Source organism: Carcharodon carcharias, chromosome 4 (assembly GCF_017639515.1).
Source record: "Carcharodon carcharias isolate sCarCar2 chromosome 4, sCarCar2.pri, whole genome shotgun sequence".
Lineage (NCBI taxonomy): Eukaryota > Metazoa > Chordata > Chondrichthyes > Lamniformes > Lamnidae > Carcharodon > Carcharodon carcharias.
In genome coordinates, this window is record NC_054470.1 from 100520620 (window position 1) to 100547917 (window position 27298).

At 40.1% G+C, this 27298-nt stretch overlaps 1 protein-coding gene across 1 annotated transcript in view; it reads left to right on the plus strand.

The window, feature by feature from the left end:
- The window catches only part of dnah6 (dynein, axonemal, heavy chain 6), a 425407-nt gene that overhangs the window by 392801 nt on the left and 5308 nt on the right, over positions 1-27298 (plus strand). Inside the window, exons 73-76 of the mRNA XM_041185312.1 lie at positions 2649-2834; positions 10608-10680; positions 14559-14710; positions 26247-26469. Coding sequence (XP_041041246.1) covers positions 2649-2834; positions 10608-10680; positions 14559-14710; positions 26247-26469 — 634 coding nt within the window. The remainder of the gene's footprint in view (positions 1-2648; positions 2835-10607; positions 10681-14558; positions 14711-26246; positions 26470-27298) is intronic.

The following is a 27298-nucleotide window of genomic DNA, read 5'->3' on the forward strand; positions in this document are numbered from 1 at the left end:
TGACAGGATTGTGTTGTATTCTTGAAGCTGACTTACAAATAAGCTCAGCCACAGGAAGCCTGTACTTTAGTGGCAATCAAAGCCATCACAGCCCTGAATTATGATGCTTCAGGTCCAACCTAAGTTATCTTAGGTGACTTCAGCAAATCAGTCAATGAGAAATTAAAGCACCATTAGAAGTCAAGGCCACATAATTTGTTTTGTATAAAATGACTGACACAACATTAAACACAACTCTGACATTTGATCTTAGGTAACTTTCACAGTATTTTCATATAAGTGGTTACATTGAAACAGTTTTTTTTAACTCAGAAAATGCAGCAAATTATATGTATGACAAATTTTGTTCCTTTTCAAAGTTTGACAACGTTAATTTTTTTGATGATTTGCAGTGTATTCTAAATGTTTGGAAGAATAGTTCCTCTTTTGTTTCCCTATGAGAATGTAACAATAGCAGAATGACAAGTTTTGTAAAGGATTACCATTATTCAAGTTTAGAGGCAGGATCTCAATAAAAGTTCTAACCTTAAAGCATGTTTATATGCACAGTTTTTTTGTAGCGCTTTCAGGGAAAAAAAGAAAAATGCAAAATTATGATTTCATTAGTTTGATTCTGTTTAGTCCTTACCATAACAAACACATGACAGTTTGGCTATTTAGCACTATTGAAAATAACTATTTTTGTAAAGAATAATAATTTACATTTTTTCACTCAAAACATTGCATTTTATACCATTGTGGAAAAACAACAGAAGGAACTGTCAGGAAAAATATTAATAGTTAAAGTTATGATTGGAAAAATTAGGAAGCCATACATAACTTGCCTTATTTGAACACACTCCAACTGATAAGTTTGCACTGATTGAGCATAGTTCCTACCAGATGTGACCTTAGGACATAAAACCACCCCAAATTTGCAAATGTTAGTAAATTGATCAATTAAGGATGTTATGTTATTCAGATTTCACTACATCTGTGACTTTTTGCTAATATTGTAACTGACTATGAATTTATAAGTTCTTCTTAGATTTTGAGTGATACTGACAAGGTAGGATTATTCCTCACTCTTGGTTCCACTGAGACAATGCTAGTGGGCGCTTTCTTTGAACCACTGCAATTCTTGTGATCACTGTGTTATAACACAGGTGTTTCTTAGGAACTTTCAGTGAAATGACCCAAGAGTCACAGGACATGAACAAATCAGAATTGTTCGTGATTTGGAAGGGAGCTCAGAAATGATAGTATTGTCCACTATGTTGCTGCTCTTCTTCTTCACAGTGGTAGAGGTTGCAGGGGAGTTAAATACTGTTTTAGTAAATTTGGCTCCTAATCTCGCACCCATTCCCATCTAAACACATGATTATTTGTCATATTAGGCCTGTGCCCACGTTATACTGCCCTAGGGCTTTTGTGGCTTTGCTCTTAGTGAAGCACTCAACTGAGTGCACGTTTCGAGTTTTACCACGGCTTGTCCACATTGTCAAATCCAGCATAATTGTCACATTCGATTGAAGGATGGAGTAATAACAGAAGCCAGGATCAGCAAGACCCCAACAAACATACAGAGAGCCAACAAATAGCACTTAGCAGGGCTGTACACCCAATGAAGGAAGGAGCATAAATGAAGAATTGTTCATTCATATATATCATACTATCATCATTGTTGGGGTTAGTGTGAAAAAAGCTAAGCTTAAATTTGCACATACTAATGAAATGAGAAAGTTGGTAACTAAAATAAACTAAACTTAAAGCTAATATAATCAATAAACTAAGTTACTGAAATTAGTTAAAACATGTTAAAATCTTGTGAGACATGAGTTCTTATGAGTCCATAGACATTTGTAAAATCTCTATTGTTAACAGCATAACCAGATAGGAGGATTGTCAGGCAAAGGCCCTAAAAAGATCAATATGAAGTACCTTAGTGAGCAAACTATTCAATTTGACCCATTTTCCCCAAGTACCAATGATGAAACCAAAGAATCTGATGTTCCTACCTTCTAACATCTTCAGCAATCATGGGTTCAAGGTGTCTATATTTTTCTATTTTTTCTGACCCATACTTTCGCCAAGGATTTGGCATTGTCTCCATATCTAATGGTAACATTGGCTTTGCTAAATGAATGGAGCAGGACCTGCTCCATGATGAGTTAGGTGACAGGGGGCATTCCTGGCTTTCCAAGCTCATTTTCCTGCTGAGGAAATTGGCACTGGGCATGGTGCTGAGATCCCTCTCAGGTTCAAGGGACTCAGAGGATCTAGTTGCACCCTCATTGTAAATTTAAACAACATGCTAATAGTTAATTTAAAAATTCCTTTTCAGGGACCCAGCAGATACTATTGTGGTCTTCAGGTTGTGGTTCTCTCAAGTTTGCAGCTGAATTCCTGATTCTGCCCTTGATTCATGGTACAACTCCCTGCCAGAGACTGGACCTGCACTGGTGGCACATCCAGGCCTTGCTAATGTCCAATCTACCAAATTCTGGCGCATATTGTTTTGGACAGGTAGAGCATACTTCTGATGTGTTCCACCTGTCCTGGCAAGGCAAAACTGGGCCATTACGTTTTTAACTATATCAGATTTAAAGTAATATCCACAATTATGATAAGAAAAAAATGTTTAACAATTTATTTTCCTGTCTGTGCAGGATTCTTTAATTACACTGAATAAGGCCATTGCTGGATTTGTGGTAATGTCTGAAGAGGTGGAAAAGACATACACCAGTTTCCTAAACAACCAGGTTCCATCTCTTTGGGCTGATGCAGCTTATCCATCACTCAAGCCCTTGGGAGCATGGGTGAAAGACTTCATATTGAGAACGGAGTTTATTGAGGTGAGACATAACATCAATCCTGAAACAACAACTCGCTGTACTTGTGATTGTGAAAATCTGTTATCATCTAACAGTTTATGTCCACAAGGTGACTGATGTCAGGAACCTTAGAAAGCTTACTTAAACTGTGGAACTAAGAGCAATGTGCTACGTTTTATCACTTTCTATGATAATTAGGCACTTGTATCTCAAAATTAAATATATTTGACTCTGTTCACATATGAATAATTAAATAACCCATTAAAGTACTGATGTCAAAATTATCCCATTTTAATATCTTTCTCTACCCTGCACTTGGTTGTTTCTGCTCTAGTTGAAATGGTTAGGCAAACATTACTACTCCACACTTGGTCACAAAGAATTGCACAAGAGCTTGACTTGGGTCTGGATTTTTGCAGAGTTGTGACTTCGAAAATGATTTCCAAAATTCGTGATCATCCAAAATGATGCCGGGGCCCCAGATCCGGAAGTTCCAGTCCCCATTTCCAACAGATCCTATTTTCAGTTGGGGTGGTGGGAAACGGGCAGAATGCGATTCACAGCTGGGGGAAACTGAATTCAGCAGGGCTGTTTGAACTTGGTGCTGAGTTCAAACAGACTACGTTTTCACTGGAAGTCTATTTCCCATAGTGAGTGATTTTTAAGGGTAGACTTGAATGTGCGTAAAAGGTGGATAAGGTCTGTGGAACTGCCAAGCTGTCAAGTTATTTAAATCCCCTGCTCTTTAAATGTTGCAAGGAGAAAGCCTGCTTTGTCAGCTCACAATTTGATTGACAGCTCCATGAGATCATTAAGGGATTTGCTAGCTGTCTGTGATGTGAAGCTATGAATGTTTGCTTTTATATAAGATTAAGTACTTGAAGGGATTTAAGTATATTGAATTGGTTTTTTATCAATGAGAGTTTTTTTTACATTGTGAAGTCTGTAATAGATACAACTATTTTATTTAATCTCAGAATGGCTCCTGAGGTATCCACCCATGGTGGATACTGGGTGACTTAGCATGGAGGATGTAAGAGAAAATGGTAGTGGGTGGTGGATATGGGTTAGCATGAGTTGGCACAAAGTTGGCATGGGAGCTATAAGGGACCATGGGGATGAGTGGGTGGGGGGGGTCATGGAATCGCAGGAGTTGATACTAAGTTGCCATAGGGGCATAAGGTTCTATGGGGATGATTGGCGATCATGGGTTGGTATGAGTTGGCACTAAGTTACCATTGGGGCTATAAGGTTCATGGGGATGGGGAGGGGTCATGGGTTGGCATGGATTGACACTAAGTTGGCATAGAAAGTATGCTGAGCCATGTCAGGTATGCGGGAGCATGAGTTGGCATTGATGGGGCATGAGGAGTGAGTGCAGGTGTAAGGGCTATTAGTAAAGCATTAGTAAAGCATTAGTATGAGGGCTAGAGGGCCTAACTGTTTTTATTACAACTGTGTTGAACTCCTAGAGTATCAAGGTGGGACTTTTTAATCAGCCTGCCTCGGCACTTGGCAGCCCCTGTGGCTGCCTCCAAACCATTTCTGGGGGTTTGGGTGGACGGGGGGCTCAACTCTGGCACACCCCCCCCCCCCCCCAGCCCCCCACCCCCACCCTAAGGGAGTGCAGCACCGTGGTGGATGCTGTCTTTCAGGTGTGATGTTAAACCAGGGCCCCATCTGCCCTCTCAGGCTGATCCCATGACACTATTCAAACCAAAGTAAGTGTGTTCTACCTGCATCATAGCTTATATGTATTGCACAACAATCATCATCAAAGCCAGTGAAAGGCGCTATTGGTCTGCACCAGTTGGACCAAATGGCCTCACAGCCAGTCAAAAATCTAGCTCATTATTTGAATCAAATCCAGTTTTATTTTCCAGTAACTGCAATGGGCTGCCAATTTGCATTTTATCCCCAATGTCTGCTTATTATTGTTTGTGGACCTTGCCATTAAAAATTGACTGTTCCTTTTCCTTACATTACAAAAGTGACCACAGTTCAAATGTACTTAATTAGCTGTAAAGTTCTTTGGTTTGTCCATGTGGTCATAAAAGATACCGCATGAATACAAGCTATTTTTTTCTCAAGAGTAGCCAGAATGGCCTTTGCCATCAGTACCTCAGCAAAATGGTTATTATTATGTGAGTTTGCCAGTGTATGTCGCCAGGGTATTCAACATTGGAAAATATCACTGTCAACTCAGCCCAATTATACTTTTACCCAACATCCATCAACACAACATTTTCAGCACAGTTCAGTGGAAAGCAGTCAGGACCAGAAACACTGATGACATTTACTCCTTTCTAAACCAGCGGCACTGAGGCTAGTTGTTTGTTTTTTTTCTTTAATGGGATGTGGGCGCATCACTAGTAAGGACAGCATCTGATGCACATGCCTAATTACTCTTGCAATTGAATGGCTTGCTAGGCCATTTCAGTGGGTCAACCACATTGCTGTAGATCTGGAATCACATGTAGGCCAGACCAGGTAAGGATGGCAGATTTCCTTCCCTAAAGGATATCAGTGAACCAGATGGGTTTTTACATTATAGGTTTTTAATTTCTTGATCATCATTACCGAGACCAGCTTTCAATTCAAGATTAATTGAATTTGAATTGTACCAGCTACAGTGGTGGGATTTGAAACCCTCTCCCCAGAGCATTAGCCTGAACCTCTGGATGCCTAGTCCAGTGACATTACTACTAGGCCATCTTCTCTACTACCACAGTAATCAGATAACTTAACACATTCTAAGGATCTGGGACTCTCAGCCCAGATGAACAGATGAAAAATTTAGAATGGATTTACTTGTTTAGGATTTAATAACTTTGTCCCGGATTAAGGGATCCATTTTCAGAAATAACACAAGAACACGGGAAGTAGGAGCAAGAGTAGACCATATGGCCCATCAAGCCTGTTCCGCCATTGCAAATGATCAAGGCTGATCTTGGGCATCAACTTCACTTTCCTGGAAAAACTCAGCAGGTCTGGCAGCATCGACAGAACAGTTCTGTCGAAGGGTCATGAGGACTCGAAACGTCAACTCTTCTTCTCCGCCGATGCTGCCAGACCTGCTGAGTTTTTCCAGGTAATTCTGTTTTTGTTTTGGATTTCCAGCATCCGCAGTTTTTTTGTTTTTAACTTCACCTTCCTGCCTGTTCCCCATATCCCTTAATTCCCTGAGAGACCAAAAATCTGTCTTTCCCAGCCTTAAATGGATTCAACAATGGAGCATTCACAACGTTCTGGTGCAGAGAATTCCAAAGGTACACAATCTTTTCAGTGGAGTAATTTCTCCTCATCTCAGTCCTAAATGATTGGCCCATTATCCTGAGATTGTGCCCCCAACGTTTTAGATTCCTCGACCAGTGGAAACAATCTCTCAACATCTACCCTACCAAGCCCCTTCGGACTCTTGTATGTTTCCATGAGATTACCTCCCAATCCTTTAAACACCAGAGAAAATAGACCCAATTTACTCAGCTTCTCATCATAGGACAACCCCCCCATCCTAGGGACCAATTTAGTGAATGGTTGCTGTACCGCATCCAATGCAAGTATGTCACCTTAAATGTGGAGACCAAAACTGTGTACTCTAGATGTGGTCTCACCAAAATCCTGTACCACTGTAACAAGACTTCTTTATTCCTGTGCTCTAACCCTCTTGCAATAAAGGACAACATGCCATTTGCTTTCCTAATTGCTTGCTGTACCTGCAAGCTAATTTTTGGCGTTCCTTGTACAAGCATACCCAAGTCTATTTGAACATCAATGCTTAAAAGTTTTTCACCTTTGGAAAAATATTCAGCTTTTCTATTCTTTCGACCAAAGTGAATAATTTCACACTTTCCCACAGTATAGTACATCTGCCATCTTGTTTCCCAATCACTTAACCTGTCAATAACTATTTGCAGTCTCCCTACATCTTGCATGCCCACTTAGCTTTGTATCCTCAGCAACTTAGCCCAATTGTTGAACTATAACCATGCCTCTCAGCTGTGATCAGATAATTCAGCACAGGCTTAGGGTCTGCATATGTTCATAATAATGAAAGGCAGAAACCAAATCTAGGAATCATTTCAACATTTGCCAACTTCCAATGTGATGGGATTGTTCCCCAATCCGAGGAATCCTGGAAAGTCATAGCCAGTGCATTCACATTACTCTCTGTCTCTTCATCTAAGTCACTAATATAGATTGTAAATAGCTCAGGCCCCAGCACTAACCTTTGTGGTAATCCACTATTCGCTTCCTGCCAACTTAAAAATATCCCATTTTTGCCACTCTCTCCTTCCTTTCTGTTAACCAATCCTCTATCCATGCTAATATATTGCCCTCAATTCCATGCACCCTTTTCTTGCCTATTAACCTTTTGCATTTTTAGGTAAATGAAGGGAGATTTGGATTTCAAAGGGATCTCAAGGTATGTTTACAACCAGTCAGATAAGCAAGGCTAAGGAATGTGTTTATTTTTCCCAAAGGTTATTGACAATAAACAGTAGCAACATGAAAGTTTTTATGTTGTGAAGAAGATACAGTTTCAAAGACATATGAAACAATAGAATTTACATTTTAAGAAGAGAGAAACATATATAAAGGATAATGAGGCTGTGTGTCAGGAGAAGGCTTCATAAGATCTAACAGAAGTGTGTGAAGTAGCTTTAATGAAGCCTTCAGTATTTGTGCATAAGCCTGCTGTCAACCAAAACTGAAGCTGGAGAAAAGTCATTTGGAATTCCACTGTCCAGGGTATTGTGTTAATTTGCTGAATCTGTTTGAAATCTAAAATCTATTTTTGATCTGTTGCCTTAAAGGAGGTGTAGCTGGGAGTCAGGTTAATTAGGAATTTTAGGAGTTATTATAGTAGTAATTTGTAGTCCTATGTATGTGCTTAAAATCTATTCTTTTGTTAATAAATATTTGAATTTAGTTTTTTTAAAAATCTCAATGTTTTGGTGGGCTTATTACTTCTGAATTCAGTGCATGCATCTCGAAATAAATAAAAATTGCAAAACCGTTGTGATAACATGACCAAGTTTCCTTCGTGGATTTGGTCCGCCTGGCACACATCATCTGCCGCATCATAACAGGCACCTTATTGAATGCCTATTCAAAATCCAGGTATACTACATGTACTAGTTCCCATTTATCTACTTTACGAGTTATATGCTCGAAAAACTCCAATAAATTTGTTAAACTGGAGTTCCCCTTAGTAAAACCATGCTGATTTGTTCTAATCACACTTTGCTTTTCTAAGTGCACTTAATAATAGTTTCCAGCAGTTTTCCAACATCTGATGTTAGGCGAACTGGCCCATCTTTACCTGTTTTCTCTCTCCCTCCTTTCTTGAAAAGTGGAGTAATATTTTCCAACTTCTAATCTGACGGGATTATTTCCCATTTCAAGAAATTCTAGAAAACCACAGCCAGTATATCCACTATCTCTGCAGCTATCTCATTTAGAACTCTAGGTTGTAGGCCACCAGACCTTTTTATCATACCTCTATCATATTTTAGTCCCTTAGTTTCTCCAATAATTTTTCCTCTGTTGATATTAATTTCCCTAATTTCCTCAATTTTTAGCTGCTAGATTACTGCCTATTTCTGCAATGGAACTCTGTCCTATGCGAGGACAGACACTAAATATTTGTTCAACATCTCTGCCATTTCCTCACTCCTCATGATAATTTCCCCTGTCTCTGATTCTAATGGACTAATGTTTGCTTCAGCTACTGTCTTTCCTTTTATATACTAATAAAAACTCTTACAATTTTTTTTATATTACTGGCCAATTAACACTCTCATATTATATTTTATCCCTTTTTATCAACTGTTTGGCTGTCCTTTCCTGGTTTCTAAAATCTCATACTTGTTATATTTTTCAATATCATAAACCTAATCTTTTAATCTAATACTATCTCTAACTTCCAGAGCAAGCCATGGATGGGCTTTTCTTGCTAAGTTTTTGCTTTTCAATGGAACAAATTTTTTATGACATTTTGAATTTTTTTTAAATGTTTCCTACTGTTCACTTACAGTCATACCTTTTAGTCTATTTATTAAATCTGCCTTAGCCAGCTCTTCCCTCATACCAATTGACTTTGTTTAATTTTAAGATTCTTGGTTGTTGTTTGGTAGTACAGAACTTGAGTATTGCTGAAAAAAGAGACATGTCAAAGCTTTTCGTCTTGCACTCATCAGAACACTTTGCAAGAATACCAATATAAAGGGAAAACAACTATTTATAATGTATGAGGAGAGAATGCAGATTGGTTAGCAAGTGGGCTCTGATTAGGGAGGCATTGCCATGGAAAATGCACCAGTGATGGTGACTGACTATTAATTGCCGAGTGTCTTTGAATTTTAAACCAGACAGCTTGACCCTAATTGTTCTTTCTATCTGGTGCCTGGTTTAGTGAAACAAAATAAGTGGCAGTCATTCACTGACTCATTCCTCAGGGCAATGCTTTGACTAATCAGGGCCTTTTTTCAGCAATATTCTTGTTTGTGGTTGGAGTATGTCAATTTCAAATTTAACATGAAATTCAATGATACTATGATCACTATTTCCCAGTGGACCTTTTACTATGACATTACTAATTGACCCTGTTTCATTACACAATACTAGATCTAAGATAACATCATCCCCAATTGGTTCCATGATGAGTTGCTCCAAGAAACTCACAAAAACGTTCCATAAACTTATTTTCACAAATAAGCTTTGGCAGAATCTATCCCGAAAGAGGCCTACTCTTGGGCAATTAGAACGTCTGCCTGTTTTAGGTGCTAAACCTATCTTAACATACAAATTTGGGGCCTATCACATATAGGGAACCCTGATTGCCATTTTGGGATAACCAAGATGATATTCTCGCTAAGGTTTTCTTTCTTCCTTCTTTCAGTGAAGTGCAGTATTTTTAAATGCTACCTCTCTGCCTAGTTTTACCCAGTTGCACAGCAGAAGAGGACCAAAAGCAGTAAGTTCTCAATTATTTTTGTGACACAAGGATGATCAGCTCCCTAAGAATAATGTGAGGCTTTGTCGCCCCTCTATTGCCACCCCCATTCCACCTTCAAAACTACTTTGCTACTGTCCAATTAGCCTTTGGGCTGATATGGCACTAATCTAGAGTAGTGAGCTTCATTAGGACACACATTGGGAACCTGCAAGCTTGCAGTAGCATGGCAACAAGACCTGCACTTCAAAATAGACAAAGCCTCCCACCAGCACTATCATGCAGCCAGCTGGAGCACCGTGCTAACCAGTCATCAGATAATTCAAGTCTACCTTATAACTTAGGCTGAGGTTTAGCTGCCACAAGTACAATTGAGTATATGTCTCAAAAACGTAAGTATTTTTCATGATGCTGCATTGAAAGGTAGCATTTAAAAATACTGCACTTCACTGAAAGAAGGAAGAAAGAAAACCTTAGCAAGAATATCATCTTGGTCACCTCCAAGCAGTTGGCTCAAAATATGGCCTATACAGAAACTTAAGAACAGGTCATTTGCCTGTTCTCTTGATTCAGGTTGGTCTGGAGGAAGTGTTATTAATAAATAATTGCTTCTATCTCATCTGTTGACATGCCAGGCAACATTAAATGCATTCCCCTTTAATAATTAGAAAAAAGAAACAAAACATACAGCAGTTTAAAATTGGATTGACTAACTTCTAATATTAAAAGATAATGTGGTTTCATATATACAGTTCAGTGGATTAACATGGACTGCCAAGTGCTATTATGTACCAAAATGATTGCCCAGTACTGATTTTTATTTGCCTCATTTTCAGACTTGGCTCAAACAAGGCCAACCAAAGTCTTTCTGGATTTCTGGATTCTTCTTTCCTCAGGGATTTCTGACAGGTAATCACCAGATAGAATTTCTTGAAAATAATGTTAATTTGCCTATTTGTTAACTTTGAATTCAGTTCAACGTTTATTATTGATTGACCATTCTTGGATTGTTATTTGAACTCGGGAATGTTTGAAGAAAATACTGCAGAATGGTATTTAATTGGATAATCCAAGTTAAGAAATGTAATTTGAATTGTTAATTTAGAGAAGTAGACTCTATGAGCAGAATTTTCTGCCTGTCGGGCAGGTGGGCCTGACCCAATCTCTGGCGGGCGAGGAGCCGATCCTCGCTGGGGAAGTGAGCCCCGCTGCTATTTTATGTGGATGGGCCAATTAAGGCCACCCAGCGCTTTCTGTGCGGGCACTGGGGGATTCCCCAAAAGCAGGAGGGCCCTCTTTCGCACATGCGCACGAAAGAGCACACATCTCCCTGAGGTTAAGTGCTGCCTCAGGGAGATCACTGACACTTGTAAAAAGATTAAAAACGGAAATTAAGAAAATCATTGTCACATGAGGGGGACATGTTAAGGATTTTTCTTTATTTCTATTTTTAATCTTTACAGTAAAACTATCAAACTGTTTAAAACTCTGCATGTGGATGAGGTTTCATGTTTTTTATATTGCCCGCGGGGACTCCTGGCCTGCCCACCAACCTTAAGGTTGGACGGGCAGGCCCTTTAATTGTTTAAATGGTCCTGTCAATGGCCTCAATTGGCCATTGACAGGTCGGTGGGTGCACAGCTGATTTTGCTGTGCCCCCGCCTTCCTGAAAATTTAAATGGGGTGGGATGACGTCGTGGGTTCCCGCCGATGTCATCCCGCGTCGGCGAGCGGGCCCCGGCCCCTGCTCACTGATGGCAAAATTCTGCCCTATGTTTTTAAAAAATATTTATAAACAAGATGACATCTTCCATCTGGCACATTATACATTCCTGTTCCATCCTTTTAAACAAAATGTAAAGATGTAAAGACAGCCCATTCTGGCCTGCAACCTGAAGAGCAATTAAGCTGCAATCTTGCCCAATGTTTACTTAGCAGTCATTAATTAGACTTTGTAATTTTGTTGTTGGAAATGTACCAGAGCTATTCATTAAATTGCTCAACATTTTTTTTCAGACAGCTGATTACACATAGGGTAAAAATGCAATTTATATTTTAGAAATATGTTTCAAGGTAAATAACTTGGATTTTTTTTAAATTTACCCTTAAAATGACCTAACTTATGTTAGATATGCTCCATTAAGTCTTGATCCCAAAAGCCAAATCTTTGTCAGTGGCCTAGGGCTCAAGCTTGCCATCGAAGCTAATGTCTGTACCTTAGCCTGTACTTGAGTCATCTGTATGTTTCAAAAGCCTTCTTAATATGGACTGACACAACCCAAACTAACTCACCCATTCACAAACTGCTGGAAACTATTGCTGGTTCCTGAGAAGGTGATGGTGAGCTGCCTTCTCACATCATTGTAGTCCATGTAGTGCTGGTGATTCCACAGTGCTGTTTTTTAGGGAGGTCCAGGTTTTAGATCCTAATACAATGGGCAGGAATTTACTGTTGGCGAGTGGGGGCAGGGCCCACTCGCTGACGTAAAATAACGTGGGACGACATCGGGCGGAACTCCTGACATCACCCTGCCCCAGTTAAATTTTCAGGAAGGCAGGGGTGCAGCAAAATCAACTGTCAATTGAGGCCATTGACAGATCAATTAAAGTAATTAGTGGTCCTGCCCGTCCAACCTTAACCATCCACAGGCGGGATGAGGTTTCGTGTAGGGTTTTAAAAATTTTAATAAAGTTTTGTTGGAAATTATGAACATGTCCCAACTCATGTGACATTGTCACATGAGGGGACGTGTAAGGGAACTTTTGTTTTTCTAGTTTTAATATTTTTGCATGTAGAGCCGATCTCCCTGAGGCAGCACTAAGCCTCAGGGAGATGAAAGAGCACACTCTCGATTTTAGGCATTCCCCCCAGCCCACACAGGGAGCGCCTGGTGCTTCCGTGCGGACATCATGCTGGGCGAGCCTTAATTGGCCCGCCCATGTAAAATGGCGCCACACCTCCAATCGGGGGTGCCAACGGGGGAAAATTCAGCCCAGTGAAGTAGCGATGACATATCTCCAAGTCTGAATGATTGTGACTTTGCTGCCCTTGCCCGGCTAGGTGGTGGAAGTCACAGGTTTGGGAGGTGCTGCAGTAGAAGCTTTGGAGAGGTGATGTCATGAATTTCGTAGATAAAACCAGAAAGCTGATGGTGAAGGGTTAGGTTAGTCGATGAGATGCTAATCAAGTTGGTTGCTTTGTTCTGGATCATGTTGACTTTTTCAAGTATTGTTACAGTTGTACTATTCTCAGCAACTGGAGAGTATTCTATCACAGCAGAGGGAGAGACTGACTGGTTGGAGATTGGAAGAAGGGGGAAAGGGTGGTCAGAAAAAGGGGAGGGTCAGCAGAAGGGGAATGGCCTTTGGCATCCTCAACTTTGATTCTGAACTTAATAAGTTTATGTTGCTTCAGATCAAAGATGGGAAAGGAAACTGCAGGCTAATTGCCACATACTATCCTCCCTCAATGAATGAATCAATATTTCATCATGTCATGAGGGTAACAAGGACACATAATGTACTCTGGGTTGGTGGGGGTGCAATGACCATCACCAAGAGGTGATAGTACATCTCTGACCAAGACCCAAAGGCATAGCTGTCAGACTGGACTGGAAGCAGGTGGTAAGAGACAAAACATAATTAAGCTGTTTGAACTTGCTCTCACCAATCTACCTGTCACAGATACGTCTGAAGGAATGACACTGCACAGCCTTTGTGAAAACCAAGTCACATCTTCACACTGAGAATACTATCTGTGTTGATCCTCACCACCACCATTCTGCCATTGAGATAATTAGCAGACACTGTTCCCTGTGCCTGTTGACAGATTTGATGTGTCACCTATTTCTCATCTAAAGGAAAGAGAACCTCCTTCCTGGACCTGCCTTCTCATTCCTGGTCTTTCACGCATGGCCATATTTAAAATGTTTTTTTTTATTCAGGCCAAAAGTGATAACCATTTTCCATTTGCATTAATGTCAATTTCAAAGTTGCTCGTCATAGCATTTTAAGCGTTCTGTTTATTTTGAGCAGAAATGGCTAGGGGATACACACCATTGTGTATCTCATTAATGTTTCATTAAATGCGCCACCATATCCAGTTTGGTTTACTTCAGAGTATTGCGTTCTGATCTAAATTCCAATTTCCTTCTTATTCTACACTATAAGTCATTGGCACTGAAAAATCCACTGCTTTTTTTTTTCAAGAGTTCTTCCAATTTCTGTTCCTCCAGTATTCATTGGTTTTGGTTTAATTAAGAAAATAGTATTGTATTGATAGAGATCCCTGATGTATCTTCATGGCCACCATAATGTCCATAGAAGGTTCTCCTCTATGTAACAATCTGTCCGCAGTTTCCAGACATCCAGCCTCTTCAGTGGGTGTGGATCAGAGCATAAAGCTTTCATAACTCTAACAGTGACTGGATATGTCCAGATAAAAAAATGGGAAAATGACAAATTTAAGAGAAGACCCTATACTGTGGGAGAAAGAGTGAGAAAGAGAGAGAGAAAATTCATTTGGACATTATTCTAGCCATTGTGTACAGCACGAAAATCACCTTTGCTCAAACAAACCTGCAATAAAGGGTGGGAGTTTTATTGGAAAAGTGAAATGGCTTGGCAGTTGTCATTCTGCCTCATGCCTCCTGAATGCTTTATTCACTCACCACAAATGCAAACTCCTCTTCCCCTTGAAGAGCTGCAGCCTGGTTTTAAGAAGCGGAAGGCCTACCAGATTTCAACCCTCACCCCATTGTTACAGTTTCTTTCATTGTCTCTTTCAGGCACACTTCAGAACCATGCCAGGAAATACAACCTACCAATTGATGAACTTAGCTTTCGTTATAATATTATTCCTGTGTATCGAAATGCAGCGGAAGTAGCAGAAGCTATGAAAACCTTAAAGTATGGGGAACAGCTTCCAATGGATGAATTGGTAATTTCAGCTTTTTAGTAGAAGAATGTTTCAGCCTTGTTTTGATTCAATCCATCCAATAATAGGTGTAGTTCCTCCAGATTACTGATGTAATATTGCTATTCAATCTCTGTTGGCAGTTAGTATTGTAAAAGAAACTTAAATCTTTTAGAATTATGTGGAGTTGGATCAGCAACAAAAATATTTTTAAAAATCTATTAAATTACCATAACAAGTATCACCAAAAAAGTAGAATTAATAGGATTATGGATTACTACCTTTTGCCAAGATCAGAGTTAGATATGGGTTGTGTTAGGGATGGGATTATGGTGAGTTCGTTTCTGAGATGTTGGTGATGAAAATTCATGCGGAAACTTAATAACCTCAACAATTAATGTTTCCACAGCATGGGAAAGAATTAATCAAAGCTATACCTTCCACTCACATTTCTGTCTGTGTCAGGTGTTGCAACCTCATTGAACTTGTCCTTAAAAAAATCATATCTAATTTACCTTTAGAGATTCAAAAATAGGACTACCAGCTTCAAAATGAATAAGATTGTTCTTTGGTTGAAGGTTTCTGCTGTTCACCAAGTGTAGCTAAATCATAAATGTGCTTAAAATGAATGTGTTTATTAATTTCTATACTAAGTAATGGAGAAATGAAGCTTTGCCAAGTTTTCTGGGATTGGTTGTAGAGTGGCAAAATACATGTCGATGAAAAATACATTGATGAGAAAATACTTTTCTACTTGTTTTAAATTTCAGGCAAGCATCTCAACTGCTCTTGCATTTGTAATGTGGCTGTACTTAACTTGACTGTGTTTGTGCAGTAATGCCCACGTGTAGCTGGGGCAGAAATTGCAGCATACTTTCTCCCATTTTATCGGGTTAAAGTCTTCAATAAAGCTAGAAAGATAAAATCCCCATAGGCATTTACTGATTTCCCGCCCAATGTTGAAGATTTGCAGAAAATTATTGGAAAGCTGCTATTTCTCAGAGGTTTCTACTAATCTTACCCACAATTAACAGCAGGGAATCTGAGAACTTGTAATGCCATTTAATGTAATTAATCAACACCCAATCTATCCTTTCATGATCTCCTAGAACTATTCAAAGAAGAGCAAAGGTGTTCTCCCAGAGACCTGCCAAAATTATTCCTCAACTAACACCTCTAAATAAGATTATCATCACATTGTTTATGGGAGGTTGTTGTGTGATGTGCAAATTGGCTGCTGCGTTTTATGCCTTCAGGTGCATGACCTGTGAGGGCATTGGCTGACCAGGAAACTCTCCAACTCTTACCGTCTGCCATATTTACAGGTTGATAAGTAACCTGTTTGACCACATTATGTTGAATAATGCACCTTTCATGGCCACCAAGTCCTGAAACCAGAGCTTCTGGCCCAGAGGTAGGAACACTACCACTGCACCACAAGACTCCAATTCAACAGTGACTACACTTCAAAACATACTTCATTGGCTGTAAAGCATTTTGGGACATCTTGTGGTCATTGTTGTTGTTATACAACGCCTTTCAATGACTTCAAAGCCACTTGAGAAATTAGGTCATTTGACCAAAACTTGGTGAAGAAGGTAGGTTTGACGGAGTGTGTTAGAGGAAGAAAGAAAAGTAGAGAGGTGTAGTGAGAGTATTCCAGAGCTTGAGGCCTAGACAACTGAAGGTGTGGCCACCACTGGTAGAGTGATTAAAACTAGGAGTGCTCAAGAGGCCAGAATAAGAGGAGCACAGATATCTCAGAGGATTGTGGAGCTGGAAGAGATTACAGAGATAGGAAGGAACAAAATAAATGCAAGGTTTCCTTTTCTTTCTTAAAGTTTTTTTACCTCCGATACCTTGCTAGGCAAACAGTTCTAATCGTTGATAATCTTTTGCGTGTAGAAGTGTCTCCCGACAATTTGTCCTAAATTTTCCTTTCACCAACTTTAACTAACTATTTTGTTCGGTTAGAAGTGAGAAGCAAGTGGCAAAGAGATACAAATACTTTAGCCTAAAGTACACTTTGTTCTTTGTTGTAAAATAGAATGATCATCTATTAAAACTAAGGGCAATGTTGATCTGGGTACCTCGTACTGCAACTGCATTATAACTCCTATTATATCTTCAGAAAATCATTTCTAGTTGCCCATTCTGCCCCTTTCAAAAACCGCAATCATGAATCATCAGACATAAACACACAGGGACTGCCCCTCTCTCTCAGCCAAGCATAAACCAGTCAATGAATAGCTGATCTCTTGCTGGTTTCTAATAACGTACATATACATGTACGTCATTGGTTGCATGAAATGCCATAATTTCTAACCTTCCTGCATATCTTTTTTTTTAATGTAATACAGAGTGCATTGTAATTGAGTACAGAACATATTCCCAGATATTACTTCAAACTTTACTGAAATTGCACCAGGTTTCTTTGATACGGGTTTCTGTTTGAAAAGTGACCCTTATTTTGATTCCTGTACACCCATTTATTTTTGGAATCATTGCACAGCAGTTAAAAAAACAAACTCTTTCCCACTCTTAAGCTATATAGGAGCTAACCACCTTAAAATGCATTTCTCCTGTCCAGGCATTCTTATCCAGGATATTAAAATGGAAAGGGATTGAAAATCAGGAGAATATGAGAGACTCTCAGGCCTGCAGCTGTATTTCAGACCTTGGTGTTCAGGATATTCTAGCTGCTGATAGGAAGTCCCTGTTTTAGTCTGAAATTCTAGAATTAATACGGAGTATTATATAATGTATACTGCACTGAAACAGGCTATTCAGCCCAACAGGTTCCACATGAGCAACATAACCTTCTATTTCTTTCTCTCTCGTGTGCTTATCCAGTTTCCCCTTAAATGCATCTATGCTAATCACCTCAACTACACCTTGTGATAGCGAGTTACACACTCTAAGTACCCTTTGGGGTAAAGCCTCAAAGACCTCCAACAGATCACTCCTCAGTCTTCTATATTCTAGAGTAAAGAGCCCCCAGCTGTTCAATCTTACCTGATAGGTATAACAGTCCTTGTATCATTTAGTAAATCCCTTTTTGCACCTTTTCAAGTGCTTTTCTGTTCTTCTTAGAATATGGAGACCAAATTGTTCACAGTACTCAATGGGGAGAATTTTCTCTCCGTCGGGCAGGCTAGGCATGAGCGGGCTTGCAGCCATTTTATATGGGCGGGCCAATTAAGGCCCGCCCAGCGTGATGGGCACCCAGAAGCGCTTGCGCGCGAAAGAACACAGAAACCGTCCTGAGGCACGGAGCTGCCTCAGGGAGATTAAAAGTCATAAAAATGTGAAAAATAAAAAAATTAAATTATTCAGACATGTCCCCTCATGTGACATTGTCACATGAGCTGGGACATGTTTATGAATTTACATGAAACATTTTATTAAATTAATAAACCCTTCATGAAACCTCATCCTGTCTGTGGATGAGGTTCCATGAAAAATGTGAAGGCCGCCTGGGCTCTTTGCTTGCCTGCCAACCTTAAGGTTGGCTGGGCTGCCTTGACAGTACTTCAGTTAGCTGATTAATGGCCTTAATAGGCCTTTGACAGTTCGGCGGGCGCGCAGCCGACCCCGGTGTGCGGCCGCTGAAGTGAAGATCGGAATGATGTGCGGTGACATCGAGGTGCATGCCCAACATCACCACGTGTCATTTTACGTATCGGCATGCGGGGCCCGCCCCCACACGCCGAACAGAAGATTCAGGCCAATGAGTTGGACTACCTAATGTTCTAAACAATTTTATCATAATTTCTCTTCTTTTCAATTGTATCCCTCTAGAAATGAACCCCAGTGCTTTTTTAGTTGTTTTTAAACTATGTTCTGTTTTGTGATTTGTACATCTGTACTACCAGCACTCTCTGCTCCTCTACCCCATTTAGACACTTTTTTTCCCCCAAGGAGAATGTGACCTCCATGTACTTCCTACTAAAATGTACCACCTTGCACTTATCTGTATATGTATGTGCGTACATATATATATATATATATATTTTATATATATATGACAGCCGAGTAGACTAAGACAGAGACAAACTACCCCGCTTCATTGTTCTTAATCTGTCTCCAGTCTTTGGTACATTTGACCATGAAATTCTGCTCCACCACGTCTCTAGTCATCCGACTGTGGAACTGAATTCACCTTATCTATCGAATCACAGCCAGAGAATCATCTACAATGGCTTTCTTCCAGACCCTACACTGTTACCTCTGTTGTTCCCAAGGACCTGTCCTTGGTTACCTTCTTTTTATTATCTATATGCTGCTTCTCAGCGACATCATCAGTTTCCACATGTCTGCTGATGGCATCCAGTTCCAGCTCACTACTTCATCTCTAGACCCCTCCACTGTCTCTGAATTGTCATACTGATTGTCTGACATCCAGTAATGGATAAGCAGAAATTCCTCCAATTAAATATTAGAAAGACAGAAGCTTTTTTCTTTGGTTCCCTTCATAAACTCTATTTCATAGCACTGACTTCATCCCTTTCCCTGGCAACATTATGAAGCTGAATCAGGCTGTTCATAACCTTGGTGTTAAATTTGACCCCAAGATGTGTTCACATCATCACCAAGAAGGCCTTTTTCCACCATCACCTATCTCTGCCCCTGCCACAGCTCACCTGCTGCTGAACCCCACAACCTGCCTTTGTTACCACTAGACTTGACTGTACCAATGCACAACTGGCCAATCTCCCTTGTTCAACACATTGAAAATTTGAGGTAATTAAAAATGTTGCTGCCCATTTTGTAACGCACACCAAATCCCTCCCTAACCTGTGTTTTCAAATTCTCATCCTTGTTTTCAAATCCCTCCATGGCCTCCTCCCCTCCATGAATCTGTAATCTCCTCCAGCCCTAAACCCATGAGATATCTCTGTGCTCCAAATCCTGCCCTTTTTTTTAGCATTCCCAAGTTTAACTGATCCACTACTGGTGCCTTCCGCTGTCATGGCCCTAACGTCTGGAATTCCTTCTCTCAGTAACTCTGTCCCTCTATCCTCCTTTAAGATGTTCTTGAAAACCAAACTTTCTGAACAAACTTTTAGCCATCCGCCTTGTAGCTCCTTATATAAAATTCCTGTGAAGTGTCTGGAAAAGTTTCATTTTGTTAATGGCACTATATAACTGCAGATTGTTGTTGTTATATTAAAATGCATTTGCCAATTACATGCCCATCTGCAAGCTTATTAATATCTTCCTGTATTTTGTCGCGTTCCAGTCTGAATTAACTATACTCCCAATATATGGTGTTACCACAAATTTTGAAATAGTACTCCTGAATCCTGAATCCAGACCCTGTACATAAATTGTAAACAATGGTCCAAACATCAACCCAATTGGAATACCACTGCCTACCCTTTGCCAGTCTGACCAGCTAACTTTTACTCTCTCTTTTGTGGACAGATTACTATCCATTCTGCTACTTGTCTCCTGACTGCATGTTCTGACATTAAGTCTAATACATTATTCTTGCCTGCCCTTTCTGTTACTTAAATTAGTTCAATTAAAGTTGGTAAGTCATGTCCTTGCCTTTTGAAATCCATGCTATCTTTTTAAAAATTATACTCTAAGTTTCTTGATGCTTTTCTGTTACACCTTTGAGTAAGGATTCCATATCTTTCCTGCCTCCAGTGTTATCTATCCCCTGCAGCTGCCCTGTCTCCCATTTTGCATGTAGGAATTTCATTAGCTGTCCACCAGTCTCCCCTTTTCCAGTGAAATTTTGTGTTTAGCTCTTAGCTCTGCTAACTCATCTCTAGCTTCTTTTAATGTGTGCAGGTGCAATGTATGTAGTTGAGGGATTTTATCCTATGTTTGATTAGTTGATCAATATAATATCTCTCCCAGTTCTACCTAAAATGTCTTTAAATCCTTTCTGATCTCTTCAATGTAATGCTCACAATGTTAGCCACCCTGGTAAATGCTGAGGCAAAGTAATTATTTAATAATTCTGCCCATTCATTATTATTATCTGTTAGTTTATGCTAAGTATTCCTTATTGGCTCTATCTCTGTCCTGATTTTTCTGTTGTTATTTATGTGCCTGTAGAATATGTTATTATTTAATTATATATTCATTGATTATTCATTTTTGTAGTTTCTCTTATCATTCATAATTTTCTTTTGACTTCTTTTCTAACCTCTTGGTGTTCCCTTTTGTCATCTGTGCTTTTGTTGTTTCATATAAGTTTAATTCAAATAAGTCATTTTCTTTAGTTTTAATTTAGTCCTTATTTCGTTATTCATCTACCCTATGCTAGTTTGTTCTTTAATTTTAGTAGAATATATTTCTCCAGAACTCTTTTGAACAGTTTCAAATGTTTTCCAATCCATTTCTTTGTCAATAATTTTATTTTGCATAGCTCTATTCTCATACCCAAAAAACAACTTTTTTTCCCCCAATTTATTACTTTGGTCCTCATCTTACTTTTCTTTATAAATATTTATTATTAACCTTATTATGTTAATATCGCTATTGCCTAGATCCACCTCTATGCCTACTTGGCCACACTATCATGACAGTTTTGCAATTTGAATTTATTACGAGAATATTTGTGCACTGAATTCAGAAGTATTGATTCTACTAACGCCTTTACAGATTTAAAAAAAACCAAAATTAAAACATTTATTATGTTGTGTTGTTTTATGTTTTAATGTTTTATGTTAACAAAAGAAAAGATTCAAACACATACATAAGATTACTGTTACTTAATGCTATAACAAATCACAAAATTCCTAATTAAACTGTCTCTCAACTACACACCCACTTTAGGACAACAGTCCAAAATAGAATTTAAATTTAAGTAACAAGCCAGCAGGTTTACCACGGGACCCATTCGACTGTGGAATTCCAAAGGCTTTTCTCTAACTTTAGTTACTGGGCACAGCAGACTTTTGCAAACACGGCTTGAGGCTTCCCCAAGATTGTTTTGCACCCTCCTTTAATTCTTATATGCCCCCCAACATAATATTTCATTCCTTTCTATGTATATTTCTCTCTCTTTAATTTGTAAATTCCATTGTTCCATATGCCTTTGGAAATTTACTTTTCCCATAATATAAACATCTTTCATGTTGCTAATATGGTCAGTATCATTTGGGAAAAATAAACATAATAACCTTGACCTGTTTACCTTGTTGGTTGTAATCATTCTACCATCCCTTTGAAACCGAAACAACTCCACTTATCTAGAAATGCAAATTTTCTTCACACCCTACATGCTAAGACTTCATCCATGTTTACTCATTAGCATTTCAAAGGCCTTTTTATCCCTAACTTATTTTGATAATATCAAGCTTGTAGCCTATCTTAAATCACACAGAACAGAACCATCTACACTCGCAAACATAAACGATAAACCACAATAATGTTATGAAATGTATTATAGTTTTGTGACAGGTTAATTTTCCATTAATAAATCTAGCAGTGCTCCGAATCACTTGAGCTTTTTACATACTCGATAACAAACTCCATTCACTCTAGCTCTTTTGCTACCTCTTCCTGCCAGTTTATGGGGGCAGTTGCATTCCCCATTATTATTCCATGTCTTTCACTCATTACGCACATTTGGTTATTCCTTTCTTTACCTACCCATTTCCAATATTAGATGGCCCATAATATAAGAACATAAGAAATAGGAGCATGAGTAGGCCATTCAGCCCCTTCAGCCCCTGCCCCGCCATTCAATAAGATCATGACTGATCTGCCCCAGGCCTCAACTCCTCTTTTGTGACAGCTCCTCATCGCCCTCAACTCCCCAATATTTCAGAAATCTATCTACTTCCTCTTTAAATACTTTAAGTGATCTAGCCTCCACACTCAACCGGTCAATATCCCCTTGCAGATTCATTATGCCCTCACCACAACATGTCCTCCCACCCATTTTTGTATCATAAGCAAATTTGGATACATTACACTCTGCCCCCTCTTCCAAGTCATTAATATAGATAGTAAATAATTGAGGCACTAGGGCCAGGATTTTCCCCTCGGCGATTTGGGGGCGGGGCCCGGTCGCCGAATGGAAAATGACACGAGATGACGTCAGGAGGAATCCCTGACGTCATCTCAGTCCATTTAAATTTTTAGGAAGGCGGGTGGACAGCAAAATCAGCTGTCCACCTGCCAACCTGTCAATGGTCAATTGAGGCCATTGACAGGTTATTGAAAGTAATTAAAGACCTGCCCATCCAACCTTAAGGCCGTATTTTAAAAAATTAATTAAGTTTATGTGGTCTTTATTAACATGTCCCATCTTGTGTGACATTGTCACAATTTTTTAAGTTTTGTATTTTTAAAGTATTTCAGACTATCACTGGTCTCCCTGAGACAGGACTTTGTCTCAGAGAGCAGTGCACTCTTTTACGCGCATGCAAGAAAGAATGCACTTTGACAGCTGGGGATTCCGTCCCCCCCCCCACGCCCCCCACCCTCCCCACCCCCTTGAAAGGAAGCGCATAGCGCTTCCCGCGAGGATGCCACTGGGCAAGCCTTAATTGGCCCGCCCACTCAAAATGGACGCGGGCCCCGTTTCAGTGGCGGGGGTTGGCTGCCCGCCCGCCGCCAAGCCGGTGGGGCCTGCCCGCCATCCAAGGGCAAGATTCTGCCCTAGGACTGTTCCTTGTGGTACTCCACTAGTTATGTCTTTCCAACCTGAAAAAGACCCATTAATCCCAACTCTCTGTCTTCTGTGTGTTAACCAATCCTCAATCTATGTTGGTACATTACCCCCAATACTGTGAGATCTTGTGCAATAGCCTTTTATGTGGCACCTTATCAAATGCCTTCTGGAAATCCAAATGCACTACATCTACTGGTTCCCCTTTATCAATTCTGCTTATTATATCCTCAAAGCACTCAAGCAAATTCGTCAAGCATGATTTCCCGTTCACAAAACCATGTACCCCTATTAACCTGATCAATCCTTAATCTTTTATTTCATTGCATGCGGATTTTGCTTCTGTCCTTAAGTTAGTAATGTCCCTTTTTTCTACAATCATTATGTCAATCCAAACCTACTTCTTTCCCTATTTTTTCTGATTATTATTGCCAGATCTGTTCTTTATTTAGCCATGTTTCAGTTATTCTCACTACATGTGGTTCTTTACTATGGATCATTGCCTCCAGTTCCCCTTTTTTATCATGGGTGTTGTGTACATTGCTGTTTAATTCGTCATTAGTAGTTGTTGCTTTTATTTTATTTTTGGCAGTGCTTCAATAATTTTACTTTATAACTGTACTTTTTCTGTGATAATTTAGTGTACAATTGTTGTCCTATTTACCTTCAGACTTGTGTTATTTTCACCAGATCTCTCTCCCCTGGATACTAATCCCACTCAACAACAATATTCGGTGTCTGTTGCAGTGGCACAGCTCCTTCCTGTGCCAGTATTGCTGCTGGCATCCAATCAAATGGAACCTTTCCTTCCTACACCAGTTTCAGCCACACATTCACCATCCTGATCTGCCAGTAGGCACGTCGTTTGGATAATAATCCAGTGAGGCTCTGCTTTTAAATTGAGTTTGTGTTATTCCCTTAGCAGGACATCCTCCTTTTCTTCGCTATGGCCAGAATTTTCCCGTCGGAGATTTGGACAGGGCCCACTCGCCAATGGGAAACACGGGATGACGTCAGGAGGAACCCCCGGCGTCATCCCGGTCCCTTTAAATTTTCAGGAAGGCAGGAGGATAGCAAAATCAGCAGTCCGCCAGCCAACTTGTCAATGGCTTATAGAGTCCATTGACAGGGTACTTAAAGTAATTAAAGGACCTGTCCATCCAACCTTAAGGCTGGCAGGCAGGCCAGGAGCCCCCGCAGGCTTATGATAATACATGAAACCTCATCCACTGACGGGATGAGGTTTCCTGTTCCTTTTTAAAAATTTAATAAATGTAATGTTATATTTATTTAGATGTCCCATCTCGTGTGACATTGTCACGTGAGGGGAACATATTAATAATATCTTTATTTTTCTATTTTATAAGTTTTTCAGACTGTCACTAATCTCCCTTAGTCTCACGGAGCAGTGCGCTCTTTCACGCATATACGTGAAAGAGCGCACCTTGACAGCTAGGGATTCCCTCCCCCCCTGCACAGGAAATGCTGTCGGGCAGGCCGCTGGGTGGGTCTTAATTGGCCCACCCACTCAAAATGGCGGCAGGCCCCCTTTCGGCGAAGGGGGTCGGCTGCCCACCCGCCGCCGAGCCGGTGGGGCCCGCACACCCACAAAGGGCAAAATTCTGCCCTATTTTCTTGTTCCCAACATCGACCACAGCAATTTGATCTTTCTTTTGCCGAACACCTCTTTGGTTGCTCCGAGATATCCTTTACCTTTAAACCAGATAGGCAACACAATCTCCAGCCTCTTGGTTGTGAATTAAGACAATGCTACCTATCCCACTAATTATTGAACCCATCAGGATTATAACCTTTTTATTCTGCTCTTCCCTTCCTTACTCTGCCTCCTGCTCCCCAGAGCCATGGTTCGCACTCTGGCTGCCCAACCTGAAGCTTGCAAATTATCTTCACATGCAGCGCATTCATTGTATCTAGGATAGGACCAGTGTTTGCAAGACCTTCTTCTCTCTTCCCAAAAGCAAAGTTATAATAGCAGACTGAAAAATTTTCCAGCGAAATTCATAATATAGGGGTCAATTTTAGAAATGTGAAACCATCAGCTTTAATCTAAAAATTGTGAGAAAAATTGAGTCTGTACCAGAGTGCATGAATGTTTTGCGTAGTGCAAATAAAATGTTATCCTTTCCAGAGAGCTTGAGGTTCCACTCAAAGTCAGTTTTAGAGAAATTACACAGTTGAGGCCCACAGCAGAACGTGACCACAAAACCTTAGCTGTCTCTCCAATACAATGCTGGCAGTGTGCTACATTGTTAGAGCTATCATTTGAATAAAACATTAGACTTAAATGTTGGTTTGTCTGGGCTGGCCAGTCTAGGTAGACATTAATGATCCCATGGCATTTTTGAAGAAGAGTGGATATCTCCTGATATCCTGCCAATGTTCTTCTCTCAACTCATGTCACAAAAATATCAGCTGATCTTGCAACTCATGGCTGCTTGTAGAATGTAGCATCGTCTGTCAGCTCGTTCTGCATCAGAAGCTGTTTGTGGAAAGTTTTATAAAAATAAAATTGCTACATTTTAATTTTGCATTTTGTTTTCCAAATTAACAGTAGGAGATAAAACTTGTAGCTTGATTGCTGACACAGTGGTGACATTGCTTCTCCATTCACAAGCATCGTAAAAGGTCTTATGAGACCCATCACAATGCTGACATTGTAAGGCACATTAGACGTTTCTCTGCAAAGTGACAATAGGAAAATAGCCCACAGTGCAAGAAAGACTCTAGAAGTTTTCCCCAAACCTATAAAATATAATCCGTAAAATAAAAAGGAAGCATGATTTGATGAAAAAACACAATTTATGACAAAGAATCATAATTGCACTGAAAATATTTTTTGATTTCGCAGTAGCTTCTTTGAAATCTTATTCATTGTGTATCTCTATTTTCTCTTTCCACAAGTTAACTTCTCCCAATGATGGTGTACTAGTCCATGGAATGTTTATGGATGCTTGTCGCTGGGATGATAAAGAAATGGTGCTGGAAGATGCCTTTCCCAAAGTGATGAATTCAGTTTTACCAGTTGTGCACTTTGAGCCTTCACGGAATTATGAACCGAGTCCATTGCTGTATCAAGCACCACTTTACAAAACAGCAGCCCGAGCAGGAACCCTATCAACAACAGGTATTATACTCCAGTTAGCTCAAAGAGAATTCAACACCAAGGGGGAGAAATTTGTTCACATATGATAGCCTTGAGGAATGTCACAGAGGCTGCACAAAATCTGGCAGTATTGCTAGAAACGGTGCTATGTGAACAAAATTCTCTTCCAGTGAGCTGGATTTTTAAATGGCTGTGGTGTCAGTGTGGGCATGATTTCAAAAAAGAGATTATCATCGGCCTTCTGGGACAATTTGAAATTTCCAAAGGGCTGGTGGAGGGGAGGGAATGGGAAACACGCTCACCGCCAATTAACAGACTGATAAGCTCCTTTAGGATTGCTATTTTTAAAGGTTATTTTCACTGAACCTGAACACTCGTGCATGTTAGTGCGCAACTGCTGGGTTCATTCTGAGGACATCAAAACGTTTCTTTTAACTTGTGGGAAACTGAAGCTTAATAGGCAACAGGTCAACTGCTGTACCCTTACATTGAGTTCATGGTGATTTTCCTCCATCTCACATTCTTCTGGTCTTTGCTCTCTTGAGCAAGGCTGTGGTAGCCCTCAAAGTGACTGCTGCCTGCCTTTGCCGCTGGTGCCAGGCAAGCAGCTCCTGCCTCCTGGAGGTACTTGGTGCCTCTAATTGGATGCCAATCTCACCTCCCATCCAATTAGAGCATTTACATTCAAAAATAGAGCTGTGAGCGCAACGCATGCGGGCCACGGGGGACAGGATCCATGAGTCATCCGGATGTTGGGCTGCCAACCCTGCTTTGGAAATCTGGCCTCATATATCTACCTGAACCCTAATTGCTCGGGAACTGGATGGCAGAGTGGAGTAACAGAAAGGCC